The sequence below is a fragment of the Diceros bicornis genome, chromosome 37 (genome assembly GCF_020826845.1).
Source record: "Diceros bicornis minor isolate mBicDic1 chromosome 37, mDicBic1.mat.cur, whole genome shotgun sequence".
NCBI lineage: Eukaryota > Metazoa > Chordata > Mammalia > Perissodactyla > Rhinocerotidae > Diceros > Diceros bicornis.
In genome coordinates, this window is record NC_080776.1 from 618,252 (window position 1) to 636,655 (window position 18,404).

The following is an 18,404-nucleotide window of genomic DNA, read 5'->3' on the forward strand; positions in this document are numbered from 1 at the left end:
TTATACTTTTGCAGAACATTCATCTAATCACGTCTCAAAATGCCTCATTGATTTATAAATTAACATAACCCTATTTACATATATTAAGATAAACCTATTGAAATTATATGAACCTATACAAAAATTTGAACTCAAAGAAATAGAGAAAGAAAATACTATGTGAATACTATTTTCTTTTCTAGATTTCTGTACTCATTAAAATACCAGGACACAAGTGGTCCCTGGAGGACCAAAGGAAAAAGTGAACTTGTCTCTCTTTACTAAACATGGAATACATAGACTTAGAGCCAGCTCTCTCCATTCAGCGCTTGTTCTGGGAAACACTCCTCCTGGGATGACTGGTTGATATCTTTCTTCCCCTGAATTTAAATCTAGATTAAACAAAGGAATTAGGAAAATACTCCAAGAGGCTCTTCTCGTGTATTTGCAGGACACCTATGCTAAAGACTGATTTTTATTTTTATTTTATTATATTTTTTTGTGAGGAAGATCAGCCCTGAGCTAACATCCATGCCAATCCTCCTCTCTTTGCTGAGGAAGACTGGCCCTGGGCTAACATCCATGCTGAGCTTCCTCCGCTTTATGTGGGATGCCACCACAGCATGGCCTGACAAGTGGTGTGTTGGTGCACACCCGGGATCTGAACCTGGGCTGCCAGCAGTGGAGCATGCGTACTTAACCGCTATGCCACAGGGACGGTCCCTAAAGACTGATTTTTAGACTAAACTGGCCACATTTTATCAGTATGAATTATCATATTTATTTTGCTTTTTAAGGCAAAACTTTGGTTCATTTTGTCAGGCAGATAAAATGCTGAGAACCACTATGTGACTATATTTGTTACCAGACACAAACACAGTTTCTTCAACCTGTCGCACAAGGGGAGCCAAAAAAAAAAAAAAAAAAAGGAACTCCAAGCTTATGGCAAGGAAAGGGTTTTTTATTATTGAAAGGCAGCCAGATGAGGAGATGGGAGCTAAAATTCAAATCCATCTCCTCAAAGGGAAAAAAGGTAGTTGTTTGTACTAGGGGTTTAGGCGGGGGGGAGGAACGTGTGGCCTTACAGGTGGGCACCTTCCCACCAGCCTGCATTTGGCTTTGTGAGGCTGCTTGCAGGGAGAGGAAAGGCATGATGAGGGAATCTGCAGGTGGGTCTCCTGGGTTGTCTGCCTCCGTGATGGATGGTAGATTCCAGAGCCAGGAAGCCAAGAAGTTGGGGTCTGGGAAGCTTCAGATTCTTGATATTCTCTGAACATCAGTTTCTTTGTAATAAACTTCAAGGACCCATAATTAGCCAAAGTTTTAGTGTGAGCCCAGCATGAGGCCACCTGGGCTTTTATAGTTTGTAAGTTCTATTTTCTTCCTGAAGCTCAGGGATACAAAGGTTTAAGAAACTGATATTTTCATATGAATTTAACTTAGAGAAACAGGGAAAGGGCATGGATGCTTTTGATTTTAACCCCATAAATATTGAGTTTAATGTAGGGGAACCAATACCAGAGCTGGGATCAATAGTCACTGCAAAAGGCCACAGAGAATGAACGTTTCATCAGGTATTACCCTATCTGTGAGTGGGTGACCAACCATCCTGATTTGCCTAGGCTTTAGGGCTTTCTGTTTTAAAATCAGGACAATACCCAACAAAAATGGACAAACTCTAAAGTCAGGTGAGAGAGCCAGACATGAACAAATAATGAGATGTGCAACTATTTCATAGATGTCCCTATATCAGCACCCTAGCAAAGGTCATAATAGGTTAGAATAATGATTTCTAGGCGCACTGCAATCACAGCCATGGTCTATGCTAAGGGATGTGCATTTATTATCGAACTTTATTCTCACAAAAAGAAACATCAACATTAAATGAGTACAGAGTATATCCCCCATGAATAACTCTGATGCCCCCGCTTAGACACACTGCTGTAATCTCTGTCCAGGGCTGTTTTGATTCCTTCCTAACTAGTACCCTACACTCTCCTCCTTGCAACTCTCTACTCACCCAGAGCATCTTGTGTGAGTTCCAGACATATACCTAAAATTGTGGCACTCTCACTGTCTTTTTGTCTTACCCATAACAAAATCCAAGTCCTTCTCATGGTCTGGTATTTCCTACACAAGTGCCCTAATGCGCTGTGCCTCACAAACACCGGTCTCGTTGTTGTCCTGAGAAACTAAATAGGTTTTACTTTTTATTTGCTTTTCAATCTTAGGTGATAGTTCTTTAACAAGAACTGCTTGAATATTGCCTCTGCATAGTGGCTTCTTTTGAGTGCTCTTATCCACCTGTCTCTTAATCCCTTTATTCTACTTTTTTTCTAAAGCAGTAATCACAATATGACATCAGATTTCAAGTTAGAGTTTGTTGGTCTATTGTTTGCACACTCACTAAACTTTAACTACATAGTTGTAGAATCTTCTGTTTTAATCATCAAAGCATTTTAATACCCAGCTGCACTGCCATTAAATAGAAGCTTAGTGAACATGATTTGATGGAATGATTGTGTTACGATGATGGTGACTACATGTTTTATTTTTATCTGTTAAGTCATCAGTTTTTATTTCTAGAAAGCTATGAAAAGCAGAGGATGTCTACAATCCCATCTACCATCCATGTCCAGTGATATTGTGCACATTTATTTCTGACTACGCATTTTTTGTTGTTAGCATTTGTCAACTAAACACCTACAAAAGTGAGTTTCCATTTCTCCATGGTAAGTTCTTTTTCACAGTTTTATTCATGCTTACAAAAGTTACATGATATAACAGTTGATGTTAACGTATTAAATATGGATAATTTCAACAAATCATAAATTTTTATTTACTATAGAAAAATAAGTAACCTAAGATTATTACTCAAATCAATATCTTGGACATAATATGGCATCAAGTGCTTCCCTCAGAGAGATGTGCACAAAAAAAGCAGGAAATCCCATATGGAGATGGAGTAAATGAAGAAATCAAACATATATTTGAAATGTAAGAAGTGTCAGAGTCACAGTTTTTGCTTGTTTGGGAGAGTGAGTGAAGGAAAGAACAAATTGCTAGAATTGAGGTGAGAAAGAGAAAAGGCTATAAAAAATTGAGTTATACATAAAAATTCCAAGGAAAGATGTAGGCATAAAAGCTAACAAATACCATATGATTTCACTCATTAAGTAGTAGATAATAACAACAACAAACAAACATATAGAGATAGAGATTAGATTGGTGGTTACCAGAGGGGAAGGAGGAGGAAGGAGGGCAAAAGGGATAATTAGGCACATGTGTGTGGTGATTGACTGTAATTAGTATTTGGGTGGTGAACATGAGAATATGATGTAATCCATGCAGAAATAGTATAATGACATACCTGAAATTTATACAATGTTATAAACCAATGTTACTGCAATAAACAACAACAAAAAAAGCTAGAAAAATTCTCAAGAAAGGAAAATTTATTCATTTTTACCTCTTTTTGATTTTTTTATTCTAAACTTAGTGTATGATTTTAGTTTTGCTGCTCTACTTAAGCAATTAAGTCTGAAGAAGATAAGTACACTCGTATCAGCTATAAATCAGGAGCCTCCTCTTGCTCACACCTGATTTTCTAGTGGACCATCTCTGCACTTGCTTTATTCTGCTGCCATCTATTGTAAAAAAAAAACAACAAAACAACAAGACACTGAACCACAAGCGGAAGAAATAGACGTCCCCTCTAATCTCAGTATGATTTGACCTACTCGGAAATATGAAATTAAGCCTGATCTTTTGCAAAAGAGTAATAATTACACTATTTCATTTGAATAAGGCATGGTACACAGAGCAAGATATTTACCAAAAAATTAGCAAACTTGGAATATTGTCATAACTAGAAATTTGAAGCAGTCACACAGGCCTCAAATCTGACCCCATCACTAACTGCTTGAGAAGGTTATTCTCTACATCTATGAAAACTACTTTTCATATTGGAAAAATGGAGATGTTAATGCCTAAATTAACAGAATTTTGGTTGGGGAAAATTATAATAAATGATGTAATATGAAGAAAACCTCATGTAATTGATGGCATCTCAAATATAGATGAGTGAGATGGGTAAATATAGATAGATAGATGATAGATGATAGATAGATAGATAGATAGATAGATAGATAGATAGATAGATAGATAGGGACAGTAGATATAGAGTGAGAGCAATGGCTATACCCCTATTATATATTCATTATCATACTAGTTATTGCTTGAAGCAGTGGAAAATGTGATGCAAAAATAGATACTATGTAATCTGTGAACTTTATCATGTGGAATTTACCTAACGAATAAAAGAAAATAGTGTATTAAAATCTGTCCATTTGATTTTGAGTTCTGTAGGGATTCAGAAAATGGAAGCATCATTATAGAAGAGAGAATTTTCAAGTAATATTTTATAATTAAGGTAGATCTTGTAGGGCATGCAATACATACCTTTATAGTTCAAGGATATTGATTTTGGATGATGGGCATATTTTTAGGAAATGCATGGAAGTTATAAAAAGCATGAGAGAGAGAGAATTGAGGTTTGTCTGGCTGGAGTAGTAGGGGAGACATCAGGAATTAAAAATATAGAAGAGGGCTAGCTAGTAAAGGACTTAGAATTTAAGCATGCAAAATTTCTGAGTCATGTATGCCAGTTGCTGTTGTCAAATTACCTTGTTGCATTGACAGATGTTAGGGAATACAGGGATTCCTGTGACTTGTTGATAAATCATGAGTGATGTGCCTGGCCAGTTGTTATCTGAAGAGGAATACTTTAGTTATCCTGTTTATATTTACTGGCTATGATGCAAGACTTTATACTTAAAGATCACTTGCTGAAATGCTCGCCAGGGAAATTAGAAGGGGAGCTGCAATTCAGATATTGAAATCAATTGAGTGAAAGCTGCAGTATCGAGGGAAAAACAATTCATTCTAAACAAATATTAATAAAGTCAGAGTTCCTTTTTATGCACCTGTTTTGCTTAATTTAATGTTCTGTGCTTTGTTTTTGTTTTTATTTTTCTTTCAAGGAAGTTAAAGCAGTGAGTTTTCCTGGAGAAATGGAATCTAACTTCAAATGATTTCATTTTACTGGGGTTATTTCCCACAAATCAAACTGGACTGCTTCTCTTGTTCTTTATCACCCTCATATTCTTTCTCACCTTGGTGGGTCCTCAGCCATGGTTCACCCCTATGCTTGGATCCTCAGCTCCACACAGTGAGGTACTTTCTCCTAGGTCAGCTCTATCTAATGGATCTGGTGTACATCTGCATTACCATCTCCAAGATGGTATTCAACTTCTTCTCTGGACAGAAAGCCATCTCCTACCTGAGATGTGGGGTGCAAAGTTTCTTCTTCTTGATCATGGTATGTTCTGAAAGCTTACTACTGGCCGCCATGGTCTACAACTTTTATGTGGCTATTTGCCACCCTCTCCATTATCCGACCCACATGAGTAAAAGAATTTGTGTAAAGATGATCATAGGATCTTGGATTTTGGAGTCTATCAACTCTTTGGCACACTCAGTCTACACCCTCCATATTCCTCATTGCCAGTCCAGGGCCATTGATCAATTCTTCTGTGATGACCCAGTCACGTTGCCTCTGGCCTGTATGGACACCTGAATCTATGATTACGTGGATTTTGTCAGCGCAAGCCTCTTTCTCCCTCTGTCTTTTCCTTGGCATCACTAGTTTCTAAAGCCAGGTCCCTATTGCTGGCTACCACATGCACTCAAAAGAGGGAAGAAAAAATGCCTTCCCTCCTGTTCTACACATTTAACTATAATGACCTTTTACTATGCGCCTTTTGTCTATTCCTATCTTTGGCCCAGAAATCTCTGCTGACCAGCAAAAGGTAAGATTTTGGCAGTCTTCTTCACCATCATCACCCTCATGCTCAATCCCATTATCTACAACCTGAAAAATAAGGAAGTCCTGGGAGCCATAACAAGAGTATTTGGGATATTCTCTTCCATAAAAGAATAATCATGGGTGCCTTACTTTCCTTTATTTCCCCTTTCCATGTTGATTAGAACACCCTAGAGCAGTACTCTCTGATAGAAATATACTGTGACCCCCATGTAACTTAAAATTTCCTAGTAGCCACATCGGAAAAGTGAAATTGATTTAAATAATATATTGATTGTTTGGCCACATGCGGCCAATGGCTACTGTGTTGGACAGGACACCCTTGGAGCATCTAATAAAATGTTTTAAAAATTATATGTGGTATATAAAATATACTTGTGGTTTATAAAATATAGATAGTGGAATGTGAAGTAACAAACAAAACTAACATGCAAATGTGATGTTTATAAGTTTGTTTACCTGTTCTAGTTTATCTTGATGGTAATTAACATCTGGAGTCCATGCTATCCCAACATCCTTTTATAAAACTACTTTGAGGGGGCTTATTTGATTTAGAGTTTTCTGGTATCAATAAAAATATTCAGATGAAGTGACCCAAAAAATGATGTGAGAATAATCAACAATTTATTCTACATTTAAATTAAGAAAATTGCATAATCAAATGACTGAAGAACTTATTTGTATTTAAAGGAATTATTTACTTAAAGGCATGGAGACGAATGACTAGGTAGCTACAGAAAGTGACATATGAAGTAAAAACAGAAACTTCATGTTTTAACTACAACATGTAAAATACAAATACAACTTTCCACAGGTTGAAATTCTATGCTAATGTAGGGGAGGAAGAAATTTTCCTCTACCCTTCTAGGTTCTTCTGGATGGTCTAAGAATAAAATTGACATGAGGCAGAATAACAGGAGGAAATTAAACTAGTTTAATAAAATATCTACATGGGAGAAACCAAGAAAAATTGAGTAACTTGCTGAAGTGTCCAAAGCCACCACCTTAAATACCATCTTCAGGTAAAGACAAGAGGATGCTGAGGGTAGTGGTTTGGGACTTCAAAGGGGTAATTCCATGGAGGTAGAAGAGCAGATGTTTGGTGAACAAATGTTTGGGGTGCCTGGCAAAGAGAATGGGACATGGAGAGGACTTTGATCAAATGGGCCTTGCTGGTTTCCTCCCTGTCTACCACACTTCATTCATATTATACTATAGTTGTTTATAGTGATATCTCCTTCTCGGAACAGGCCTTCTATCTTAAATTCTTTTAGACAGTTAGGAGGCAGGTCAAAGTTTCTGAGTCTTTTATTCTTAAAAATAATCAAGCCAGGGCCAGCCCCATGGCTTAGCGGTTAAGTGCACACGCTCCACTACCGGCGGCCCAGGTTCGGATCCCAGGCACGCACTGACGCACTGCTTCTCCAGCCATGCTGAGGCCGCATCCCACATACAGCAACTAGAAGGATGTGCAACTATGACATACAACTATCTACTGGGGCTTTGGGGAAAAACAAAGAGGAGGAGGATTGGCGATAGATGTTAGCTCAGAGCTGGTCTTCCTCAGCAAAAAGAGGAGGATTAGCACGGATGTTAGCTCAGGGCTGATCTTCCTCACAAAAAAAATAAGTAAATAATAATCAAGCCAAAGAGACGCATTTTGGGGTAGCAAATTCTGCTCCCCTATACTAATGTACCATAAAGATTTTTTTAACAAAATTTTGCTACTGTTATTTTACTAATATACTTAAAGTTACTTCGAGCCATAAAGGGGGTTATGAAGAAGTTTTAAAAATTGTAGGAAAAAACAAAGGCTCAGAGGAGTCCGTCCCCCACAACTCTATATTGATTGCCCAAGTTCATGCTCCCAGTATTTATTCCTAGCCTTTTTAATACCTTCTTAAGCATTTTTGTGACTAGAGTCCATTTGAAACTTAAAATATATACTACACATTGCTATCTCACTTTTCTCTAAAATATAAATATGATATTTTCATTTCACAATCTATAATTTCCTATTGAATTTACAAAACTTTCCAAACTTAAATTCACATTCAAGTGCTTCTAAAATGTACCTTATGTCTACATTTACCTGTTTCTACCACCTAATCCAAAAACAGTGCTGTGGTTACCGTAGATCTCTAGCTTTCCCCTGAAGCCCTCCACTCCACTGCACATCTGAAACTCAGCTCAGGCCATTTCCCACTTTTAGAAAGTTGAGCTACACATTTTTTAAGACTGCCAATTTGAGTCATACCATTTTATCAAGACATAGGTTAGAATTCACCTCCCATCTTTTAACAACTATAGCCAATATTGCCCTCCCCCACACCTCTACTCCTCTAAGTGCGTATGATAACAAATTTTATTGAGACATTTTCATGTCTTGTCAGTGTGTCCTTTTAAATTGAAGCTCATGGAAGCAATAATTAGGATTGTAATGTTAGGTAACATTTAGTAAGTGTAAAGGCTTCAGCTGCATTATAACTTAGCCTTCACTACACTGCTACTGTTGTAATATTTGCTCCACTTTGAGTAAGTGCATGAAAGATTTGGACGATGAAAAATTCTGCCTTAGTCAGAGAACCAGTGAGAATAGTTCTCTATAGAGAAGATAATTTTTTAATTCAAGCTGAAGTGCTTAGTCTCCGCAGTACCCTGCTTCTGCATGGATTGAAACCTCACCCTTTTGATCTGAGTTTCTGTGATATTGTGATTTATAGTAAGAAATTTGAATTTTGTCTTGATCATTCCCCATTTCTGACACAGAGTTCCTAAAACTCTTGGGATTTCCTCAGTGATTAGAGCTATAAAGATGTCTTTTGTTACGTAAATGAGGTGACATTTAGAAAGTACCCAGTTTATCTAAGGAGGAAGGATGGTTGCCTGGGGAACCAACCATGTAATGAGAGGTTTGAAACTTTCAGTCTCAATCCCCAGACGTCCAGGATGAGGAGAGGGGTTGGAGATTAAGTTCAATCACCAACGGCTAATTATTTAATCAATCATGCCTATGCAATGGAGCCTCCATAAAAACCCCAAAGCACTGGGTTCAGAGAGCTTTCAGATAGGAGAATGAGAATGCATTCCAGATGCAGAGCCACAAACTCCATGGGGACAGAAACTGTTCTGTTCAGCACCCTTCCAGAACTCACCCTATGCATCTCTTCATCTGGCTGTTCAGTCATATTCTTTAATATTATTTGTAATAAACAGGTAATCTACTAAGAAAACCAGTTTTCTGAGCCTCTCTAGCAGATTAATCAAACCTGAGGAGGAGCTTGTGGGAACCTCAGATTTATAGCCCACAAATCAGAAGCAATTCCATGCAACCTTCCAAGACTGAATCACGAAGAAATAGCTATGAACAGACCAAATACTAGTAAGGAGATTAAAACAGTAATCAAAAACCTCCTAGAAAACAAAAGTCCAGGACCTGATGGCATTACTGGTAAATTGTACCAAACGTTGAAAGATGATTTAATATGTATTCTTCTCAAACTCTTTCAAAATTTGAAGAGGAGGGATTATTTCCTAATTCATTTTATAAGGCCAACATTACCCTAATACTAAAACCAGACAAGGACAACACAAAAAATGGAAATTACGGGACAATATATCTAAAGAACAAAAATGCAAATACTCTCATTCAAATATTAGCAAAACTGAAGAAAACAAATTGTTAAAAGGATCATATACCATGATCAAGTGGGACTTGTTCTAGGGATCCAAGGATGTTCTACATCCACAAATCAACCAATGTGACACACTATATTAAAAAATAAAAGATAAAAATTATATGATCATCTCAATAGATGCAGAACAAGCATTTGACACATTTAAAATCAATTTGTAAGAAAAATTCTCAACACAATGGGTATAGAAGGAACATACCTCACAATAATAAAGGCCATATATCACAAATCACCTGATAATATTTCACTCCACAGTGAAAACCTGAAAGCTATCCCTCTAAGATCAGGAAAAAGACAAGGATGCCCACTGTCACCACTATTATTCAACATACTATTGGATGTCCTCACCAGAGCAATTAGGCAAGAAAAAGAAATAAAAGGCATTCAAAGTGGAAAGAAAGAAGTAAAACTGTTGCTACTTGTGGAGGACATGATTGGTTTTTTTTGAGGGAGATTAGCCCTGAGCTCACATCTGTTACCAATCCTCCTCTTTTTGCTGAGGAAGATTGGCCCTGGGCTAACATCTGTGCCCATCTTCCTCTACTCTATATGTGGGATGCCTGCCATGGCATGTCTTGATGAGCAGTTTGTAGGTCCATGCCCGGAATCCAAACCGTTGAACCCCAGGCCACCAAAGAGGAGCCTGCAAACTTAACCCCTATGCCACTGGGCCAGCCCCGAGGACGTGATTTAGTATAGAGAAAATCCTAAATACTCCACAAATATAATTATAAATAATAAAAGAATATAGTACAGTTGCAGAGTACAAAATCAATATACAAAAATCTCTTGGTGCATTTCTATACACTAACAATGAACTAGCAGAAAGAGAAATTAAGAAAAGAATCTCATTTACATACACAGCAAAAAGAATAAAATACTTAGAAATATGTTTAACCAAGGAGATGAAAGCCCTGTTCACTGGAAACTATAAGACATTGTTGAAAGAAACTGAAGAAGACACAAAGAAATGCAAGTATTTCATGCTCATGGATTGAAAGAATTAACATTGATAAAATATCCATATTACCTAAAGTAATTTACAGACTAAATGCAATGTCTATGAAAATCCCAAAGACATTGTTCACAGAAATAGAACAAAGAATTCTAAAATTTCTATGGAACCACAAAACACCTTGAATAGACACAACAAACTTGAGAAAAAAGAACAAAACTGGAGGAAACACACTCCCTGATTTCAAAGTATATTACAAAGCTATAGGAATCAAAACAGCATGTTATTGGCAGAAAAACAGACATACAGTCCAATAACACAGACCTGAGAACCCAGAAATAAACCCACACATATGTAGACAAGCTATGATAAACGAAGCAAGAACGTACAATAGGGAAATGAAAGTCTCTTCAATAAATGGTGTTGGGAAAACTGAACAGCCACATGCAAAAGAGTGAAACTAGCCATTATCGTACACCATGCAAAAAAAAAATAACTCAAAATGCATTAAAAGCTTGAATGTGAGACCCAAAATCATAAAACTTCTGGAAGAAAACATAGGCAATATGCTCTTTGACATTGGTCTTAGCAGTATCTTTTTGAATCTCATGTCTCCACAGGCAAGGGATGCAAAAGCAATAATAAACAAATGGGACTACAAGAAACTACAAAGCTGCACAGCACAAGAAACCATCAACAAAGTGAAAACATAACCTACTGAATGGGAGAAAATACTCTTGTTGTATATCCAGTGAGGAGTTAATATCTGAAATATATAAATAATTCATACAACTCAACAACAAAAACAAACTGATGAAAAAATGGGGAGAGAATCTGAATGATGTTTTTCCAAAGAAGACACAAGATGTTGAACAGGCGCATAAAAATATATTCAACATCACTAATTATTAAGAAAATGCAAATCAAATCACAATGAGATATCATCTCACGCCTGTTAGAATGGCTATTATCAAAAAGACAAGAAATAACAAGTGTTGGAGAAGATGTGCAGAAAAGGGAACTCTTGGACACTGTCGGTTAAAATGTAATTTTGTGCAGCCACTATGGAAAACAGTAAGGAGATTCCTCAAAAAATTAAGAATAAAACATATGTCCAGCTCTTCCACTTCTGAGTATCTTTACAAAGAATACAAAAACACTAATTTGAAAACATATATGCACCCCTATGTTCAGAGCAGCCTTATTTACAATAGCCAAGCTATGGAAACAACCTAAGTGTCCACCAATGGAGGAATGGATAAAGAAGATATGGTATGTATATACACACAGTGGCATACTACTCAGCCGTAAAAAACATGAAATGTTACCATTTGCTACAACATGGCTGGACCTTGAGGGTAATATGTAACAAGAGATTTTCAGATATTGAGGTACATGGGGTAATTATTCAGGTTCAAAACTGATTCAGCATGGGTGTGTGGCCTGTGTGCTTGCATGAGGTCTCACACTCAGAAAGAATTATCACTTGCTTTAATATTCTGTAGTTGAAATCTTAAAATTCATAGTAATGTTATCTTTGAGTATGCATGTGAGCAGAAGAACTAGGGAGATGGCGGCATTAGCGGGGAGTTTTGGTCCAGCAACAGCACCCACACATGGGGGCTCAGGCAGCATGTACATGGAGAAATTGGCCTGGCCTACCCATATGCACACACACATCTTTATTCAAAGCATGACAGGACCCCAAAGGCACTGGCTGGGTTGGGACATGGAACTAAATTGGTGGTGGTGATGTCAACAGCAGCTGCAGATGGAGAACAGTGGTGGAAGTGGCCACTCCCTAGAAGAGAGAAGGATCTCTGCCTGGCAGCACTAATAAGCCACGATGGGGGCAGGGGATGACTTATCCTTCCATCCCAGAGACCATCTCTGTGTCCTCTACAAAATTATTAACTATCTCACCTGATTGCCAGGACAGGAAATGCTAGGGAAATTAGGTAGTAAACTTTGTCACAAAATTATTTTAAATAAAAGTGTACACACAGTCATTGCAATAAAGCATATCAGGGAGTCATTAGAACTCGTCTGCAACATTGCAAAGAAAATATTCACAGACAGAAATACAAATAAAAGTTAAAGATAATAATTTAACAATTTAAAAATTAATATGAAAGATAATTAATGGAAAAAAGCATTCTTTTCATATGAAGTTTCAGAAACCCTTTATTAATGAAAGAGAAAAAAATTAAAATCATTTTAACATGTAATTGAAAATATGATGATAAAATGAATAAACAGGCTTTTGAAAAATGAAGCCACTTCCTGTTTCTCATACAAAGTCCACAAATGACCTGAAATTTGAGAGGAATCATTAAAATGCCATTGATTAAATTTATATTTAAAATTAAATTCAGATTTACAAGAAATTGATAGGTTGAAATTTAGTCATAAGAGAAATCTTTTTAATTAATCTCCTTGAGAATTATTAGCTTTACATATATTTACAAAGTAATTTTGTCCAGACATTAGTGATTTTCTTCTCCTCTTGGTTGATTTTAGTCCTTGCACTCTAAGCATAAAATAATATTTTTAATTACTACATACTGATTAATAAATTTATAACCAAGTCCTGGGTACACATGCAGAAAGCTTTGTCTACATTTTCACAGCACAGATTCTCCGAATCACTCTTCTCAGGGCCCCCATCACCTCTCTGTTTCTCAGGCTGTAGATGATGGGGTTGAGCATTGGGGTCAAGATGGTGTAGAAGACAGCCAGAACCTTGTCCTCTGTTGGAGATCGGAGGAATCTTGGGCGTAGATAAGTGTAAACAAAGGGAGCATAATAGAAAGTCACCACAGTCAGGTGGGTGCTACAGGTCGAATAGGCCTTCTTCCTCCCTTCTGCTGACTGCGTGTGGTAGACAGCAAGGAGAACCCGGCCATAGGAACATGCAATACCAATAAAAGGAAACACAAGGAAGAGAGTGGTGCTCATAAACACTGTGTACTCATAAACCCAGGTATCCACGCAGGCCGGGGTCAACATGGCTGGGACATCACAGAAGAAATGGTTAATGGCCCTGGATCGACAGTAAGGGATTTGGAGGGCATAAGCAGTGTGGGCACAGGAGTTGATAGAGGCCATTGTCCAAGATCCTGTTATCATCAGCACACACACTCTTTTGCTTATACGAATGGGATAGTGGAGAGAAAAGCAAATAGCCCCATAACGATCATAGGCCATAGAGGTCAAAAGAAGTGCTTCCGCAACTGCTAAAGTCAAGAAGAAGAAGCTCTGTACCCAACACCCAATGAAGGAGATAGATTTATTTCCAAACAGAAAACTGCAAATCATTTTGGGGACAATGGTGGAGATGTAGTTCAGGTCCACAAGGGAGAGCTGACTAAGTAGGAAATAAATGGGTGTGTGCAGATGAGTGTCCTGCAGGATGAGGAGGATCATGGACAGATTGCCAAACAGAGCCATTAGGAAAATGAAAACAATGAGAATGAAGAGGAACAGGCCAACGCTTGATGGTGGAAACAATCCCAATAAGATGAAATCAGTTGATGTTTGATTATAATTTTCCATGCGGCATTGATGTGTTTTTTCCTAGAGGCAAACACAACAGTAAATTAAATATAAAACTATAAGCTATTTTCAATGTTATTTTAGTCAGATTATGTATTATTTAAAATTTTATAACTCTTAAATGAAGAACTGAACTTATCAATTTTGGAAAAAAGAACCTTATTTTCTGACCCAGAGATTAAAATTTGAATATGCAAACACTTATGGCCAAAGTGTTTTCTAAGAAATCTTTAAAGTTATTAAAAAACAAAAACAGTTTTCAGATGGAGAAGGTCAAACACCATATGACCGCACTGATTAAGTAATAGATAATAACAACAAGAAACAAACACATAGAGACAGAGATTGGATTGGTGGTTACCAGAGAGGAAGTGGGGAGGGAGGAGGGTGAAAGGGATGATTAGGCACATGTGTGAGGTGATGGATTGTAATTAGTAACACTGGAAAACTTAATTTTATTAAGATGTCAATACTACCATAAGCAAATTTCAGATTCAATGAAATGCCTATCATAATACCAATGATGTTTTTTGCAGAGATAGAAAAATACATCCTAAAATTCATATGGAATCTTAAGGTACCCCGAATAGCCAAAGCAATCTTAAAAAAGAATTAGAGAACTCACTCTTTCTGATTCAAAACTTACCATAAAGCTACATTAATAAAAACTCTGTAGTATTGGCATAAAGACAAACATAAACTGACAAAATAGAATAGAGACACTAGAAAAAAAACTTCACATATGTGATCAAATGACTTTTGACAAATGTCTCAAAACCATTCAATGCAGAAATACTAGTGAGAAAACTGGACATCTACATGCAAATAATCAAATTGTACCATTACTTTACACCATACACATAAAGCAACTTAAACGGTTCAAAGAGCTAAATATAGAGCTAAAATTATAAACTTTTAGAATAAAATATAGGGGAAATGTTTCATGACACTGGATTTAGCTGTGCTTTACTAGATATGACATCAAAGCATGTGCAACAACAATAAAAATAAGGGTTAATTGGACTTCATCAAAATTAAAAAATTTGTGCATCAAAGAACTTTATCAGCAGAGTAAATCAGCAACCCACAGAATGGAAAAATATTTGCAAAATTTATATCAGATAAGGGATTGACATAAGGAATATGTAAAGGACTCCTTTAACTCCACAACAACAGAAAAACTAATTTAAAAATGCAGGAAGCACTTCAATAAACATTTCTCCAAAGAAGATATACAAATGCCCAATAAACACAGGAAGAGATGCTCAACATCACTAATTATTAGGGAATTTCAAGTCAAAACTACAATAAGATACCAACTCTCACCCTACTATTGAAAAAAGAAAGAAAATTACAAGTTTTGGCAAGGTTGCAAAAAAATTTATAACACTGGTGCAATACTGGTGGGAATGCAAAATGATGCAACCACTGTGAAATATGCTATGGCAATTTCTCAAAAAACAACAACAACAGAGAACCACCATATGATTCAGCAATTACTCTTTTGAGTATATGTCCAAAAGAAAGGAAACCATAGTCTAGAACAGATATTTGGACATCCATGTTAATAGCAGCTTTATTTGCAATAGGTGAAAGGCAGAAGCAACACAAGTGTCCATTGACAGATTAATGGATAAACAAAATATGGTATACATATATGATGGACTATTGATCAGTCTTAAAAGTGAAGGAAATTTTGCTACATGTTACAGCATGGATGACACTTGCAGATATTATGCTAAGTGAAATAAGCCCAGTCATGAAAAGCCATACACATAAGTCCACATATATGAGTTACTCAGAATAGTCAAATTCATAGAGATGAAAGTGGAATGGTGGTTGTAGGGGATGGGAGTTGGAAGAAATGGGGAGTTAGTGTTTAACGGGTGGAGTTTCAGTTGGGTAAGCTGAAAATGTTCTGTGGTGATTATAGTCATGGTTGCACAATAATGTGAATGTATTTAATGTTATTGAACTGCACACTTCAAAATGAATAAAATGGTAAATTTTACAGTATGTATATTTACCACAATAAAAATTCAAAAATGGTATTTAAATATAACTTAAATTATTCCATATTTTGAACTGCAAGTATATTGTACCAAACCTATGGCAGCATCCTAAACGTGTGCAGATCAAAATAATGCGTGCCCTCTGACAACTTGCAAAGGAAAAAGTGGGAGAGTAAATATTTTTAATAAATGTAGTTTGGATTCAATATATTGTATCATATCATACTGGTTGCACAGTATACAATTTACATTGTTAATTTAATTATTGACAAGTTAAAAAATGTAATATTTGAAATTACCAATGAAATTATACTCGATCTTATCACGTGTATTTTACATAGGGATGTTTATGACAAAGTTTACATGAGGTAGTTAATATTATCCCCCTCTAAAGGTAAAAAAAAATCAGCACAGAACAGAAATAATGACGGGCACATCAGATCTGATATTTGATGTCATGTATCATGATAGCCAGTGGAGCATGTTTTTGATTTTTCGTGTTGTACTCTTCTAAAATCCTGTCATCTGATACTATTTAAAGGACCTTTGCATCTGAAAGCAAAATAATCTCAACTGTTGAATATCAGCCTTGAATATTCCAAGGTCAAAGGCGAAGAGGACATTTTTCTTAGGTAAAAATATAACAAAACAGCTTATTTTTGTGCCTTTTACTTTGTATTTATCCACTAGAAGAACAATAAACAAACTATTTCCTGCCCACTTACAAAAATTTTCAATCTCTTTGATTTTTTAAATTTCCCTAAATTCTTTGCAATCTAGGCTTCAGCATTAATGACATTCTTTATGGGAGGAAAGAGCTGGCAGAAAAAAATTTGATGCTGGTTTCACAGTGAACAAAAAAGAAACAAGCCTTGAATCTGGACCACGTCACCTATGGAAGAGAAGATAAATGTTAAACTTGTGTTGACCGTTCCCACAGGTTGGTGTGTATAATGTGTCAGAATAAGTTCCAGGACTACATTGTATTTACTAGTGACCACATGTTCTTGAGCTTGATAAGAACACTGACATTTTATAGAAGATAAAATTGAGATTCAGAGATTTTAAGTGACTCTACCTTTAAATAGACAGTTGGAAAGCAAGATTTTTAGATCTATCATCTATCTATCTCTATAAATGCATCTCTAATCTCATCCTTCAAATATTTAATGTTTGTAGGTAATGAATCTGAAATCAGGCTATGTCACTTTTTATCCACCTACACAGAAAAGAACTGAAAAGAAAGAAAAAAAGAAATAGAAGTTAATAAAATAGAAATTCTATATATGTGGCAGAAAGACAATGATGTATGTGAAAACTTCCTTAAAACACAAATAAAATTATTTTAATATTTACAGTTTATTCATTTCAACATATTCTTCTATTTTCTCATGTATACTGGCTTTACTATATTTTGACTTGAGCTCACAATGACCACATACATTATCTTACAAAAATGGTTTCTGAAAGCCTCTAAATGAAATCCAATTCATGTCTTGCCCCCAATACAAAAGCATCCCTCCCTATCAGAGTTTGCTTGCAAAGGAACACCTCTATTATCTCCTGCATAATTTACATCATAGGTTTACATATTCTATATGATGTGTAGTGCCATCCATATGCTGTCCAAGTTTCAAAGTGAATTACTGATTACCATTTTTGAAGGCAATATGCATCAATTTTATTGCAGACCTTTTTTCCTATACTTCTATTTTGAGTTGAAAAATGCTTATTTTAGTGATTAATATATTTATAGAACATATAGTTTTTAAAAATATAGTAGTCTAATTATTAAGAGATTAAAAATTGAATCAGAGATATGAAATGATTCACTCAAGACTGTACCACGACCTAGTGATAGAGTTTGGAAACGCGGAAGAGTGTCCTCCAGAGTATAGATATTGCAGAATTTTCCGTGGATGCATGATTCTTACACCATACACGCCCCTCACTTTTGATAAAAACTATTCCTAAAGAAAGATCATTCTTGATCACAATTTAAGGCTGGTGTGATCATTTACAGAGGTGCAGCAAGAGTGAGGATTTACCTAGGAAGCCTCTTGAAGCTTCTTTGCAGGAAGGGTTATAAGAAATCTCAGATTAGACTTTTAAAAGTCTCTATAGTACAAGGGTATCTCCCCAAGCTTTCATAGAAATTTGGATCACTTCTTCTCTTCTCAAGATGTCTGAAATATCCTAAAATGCTGGACCTTTCCTAAAAGGACCTTCCTTACTCATCTGTAGGGCTGGGAAACCAGTAAACCAGGTCACTGGGTCACTTTTACTGGGAGATCTTTGAACTCATTAACTACGTAAAGTCAAGC

General features: G+C 36.3%; 1 protein-coding gene and 1 pseudogene across 1 annotated transcript; one reads left to right on the plus strand and one right to left on the minus strand.

Annotated features, from left to right (window-relative positions):
- The first annotated feature begins 2,508 nt into the window (after positions 1-2,508).
- On the plus strand, positions 2,509-5,980 carry LOC131399235 (olfactory receptor 2L13-like; annotated as a pseudogene).
- Positions 5,981-13,129: 7,149 nt separating this feature from the next.
- LOC131398982 (olfactory receptor 2L8-like) lies at positions 13,130-14,068 on the minus strand. The gene has a single exon (XM_058532873.1). It carries the CDS (start codon positions 14,066-14,068, stop codon positions 13,130-13,132), a length of 939 nt encoding a protein of 312 aa, XP_058388856.1.
- Positions 14,069-18,404: the final 4,336 nt, after the last annotated feature.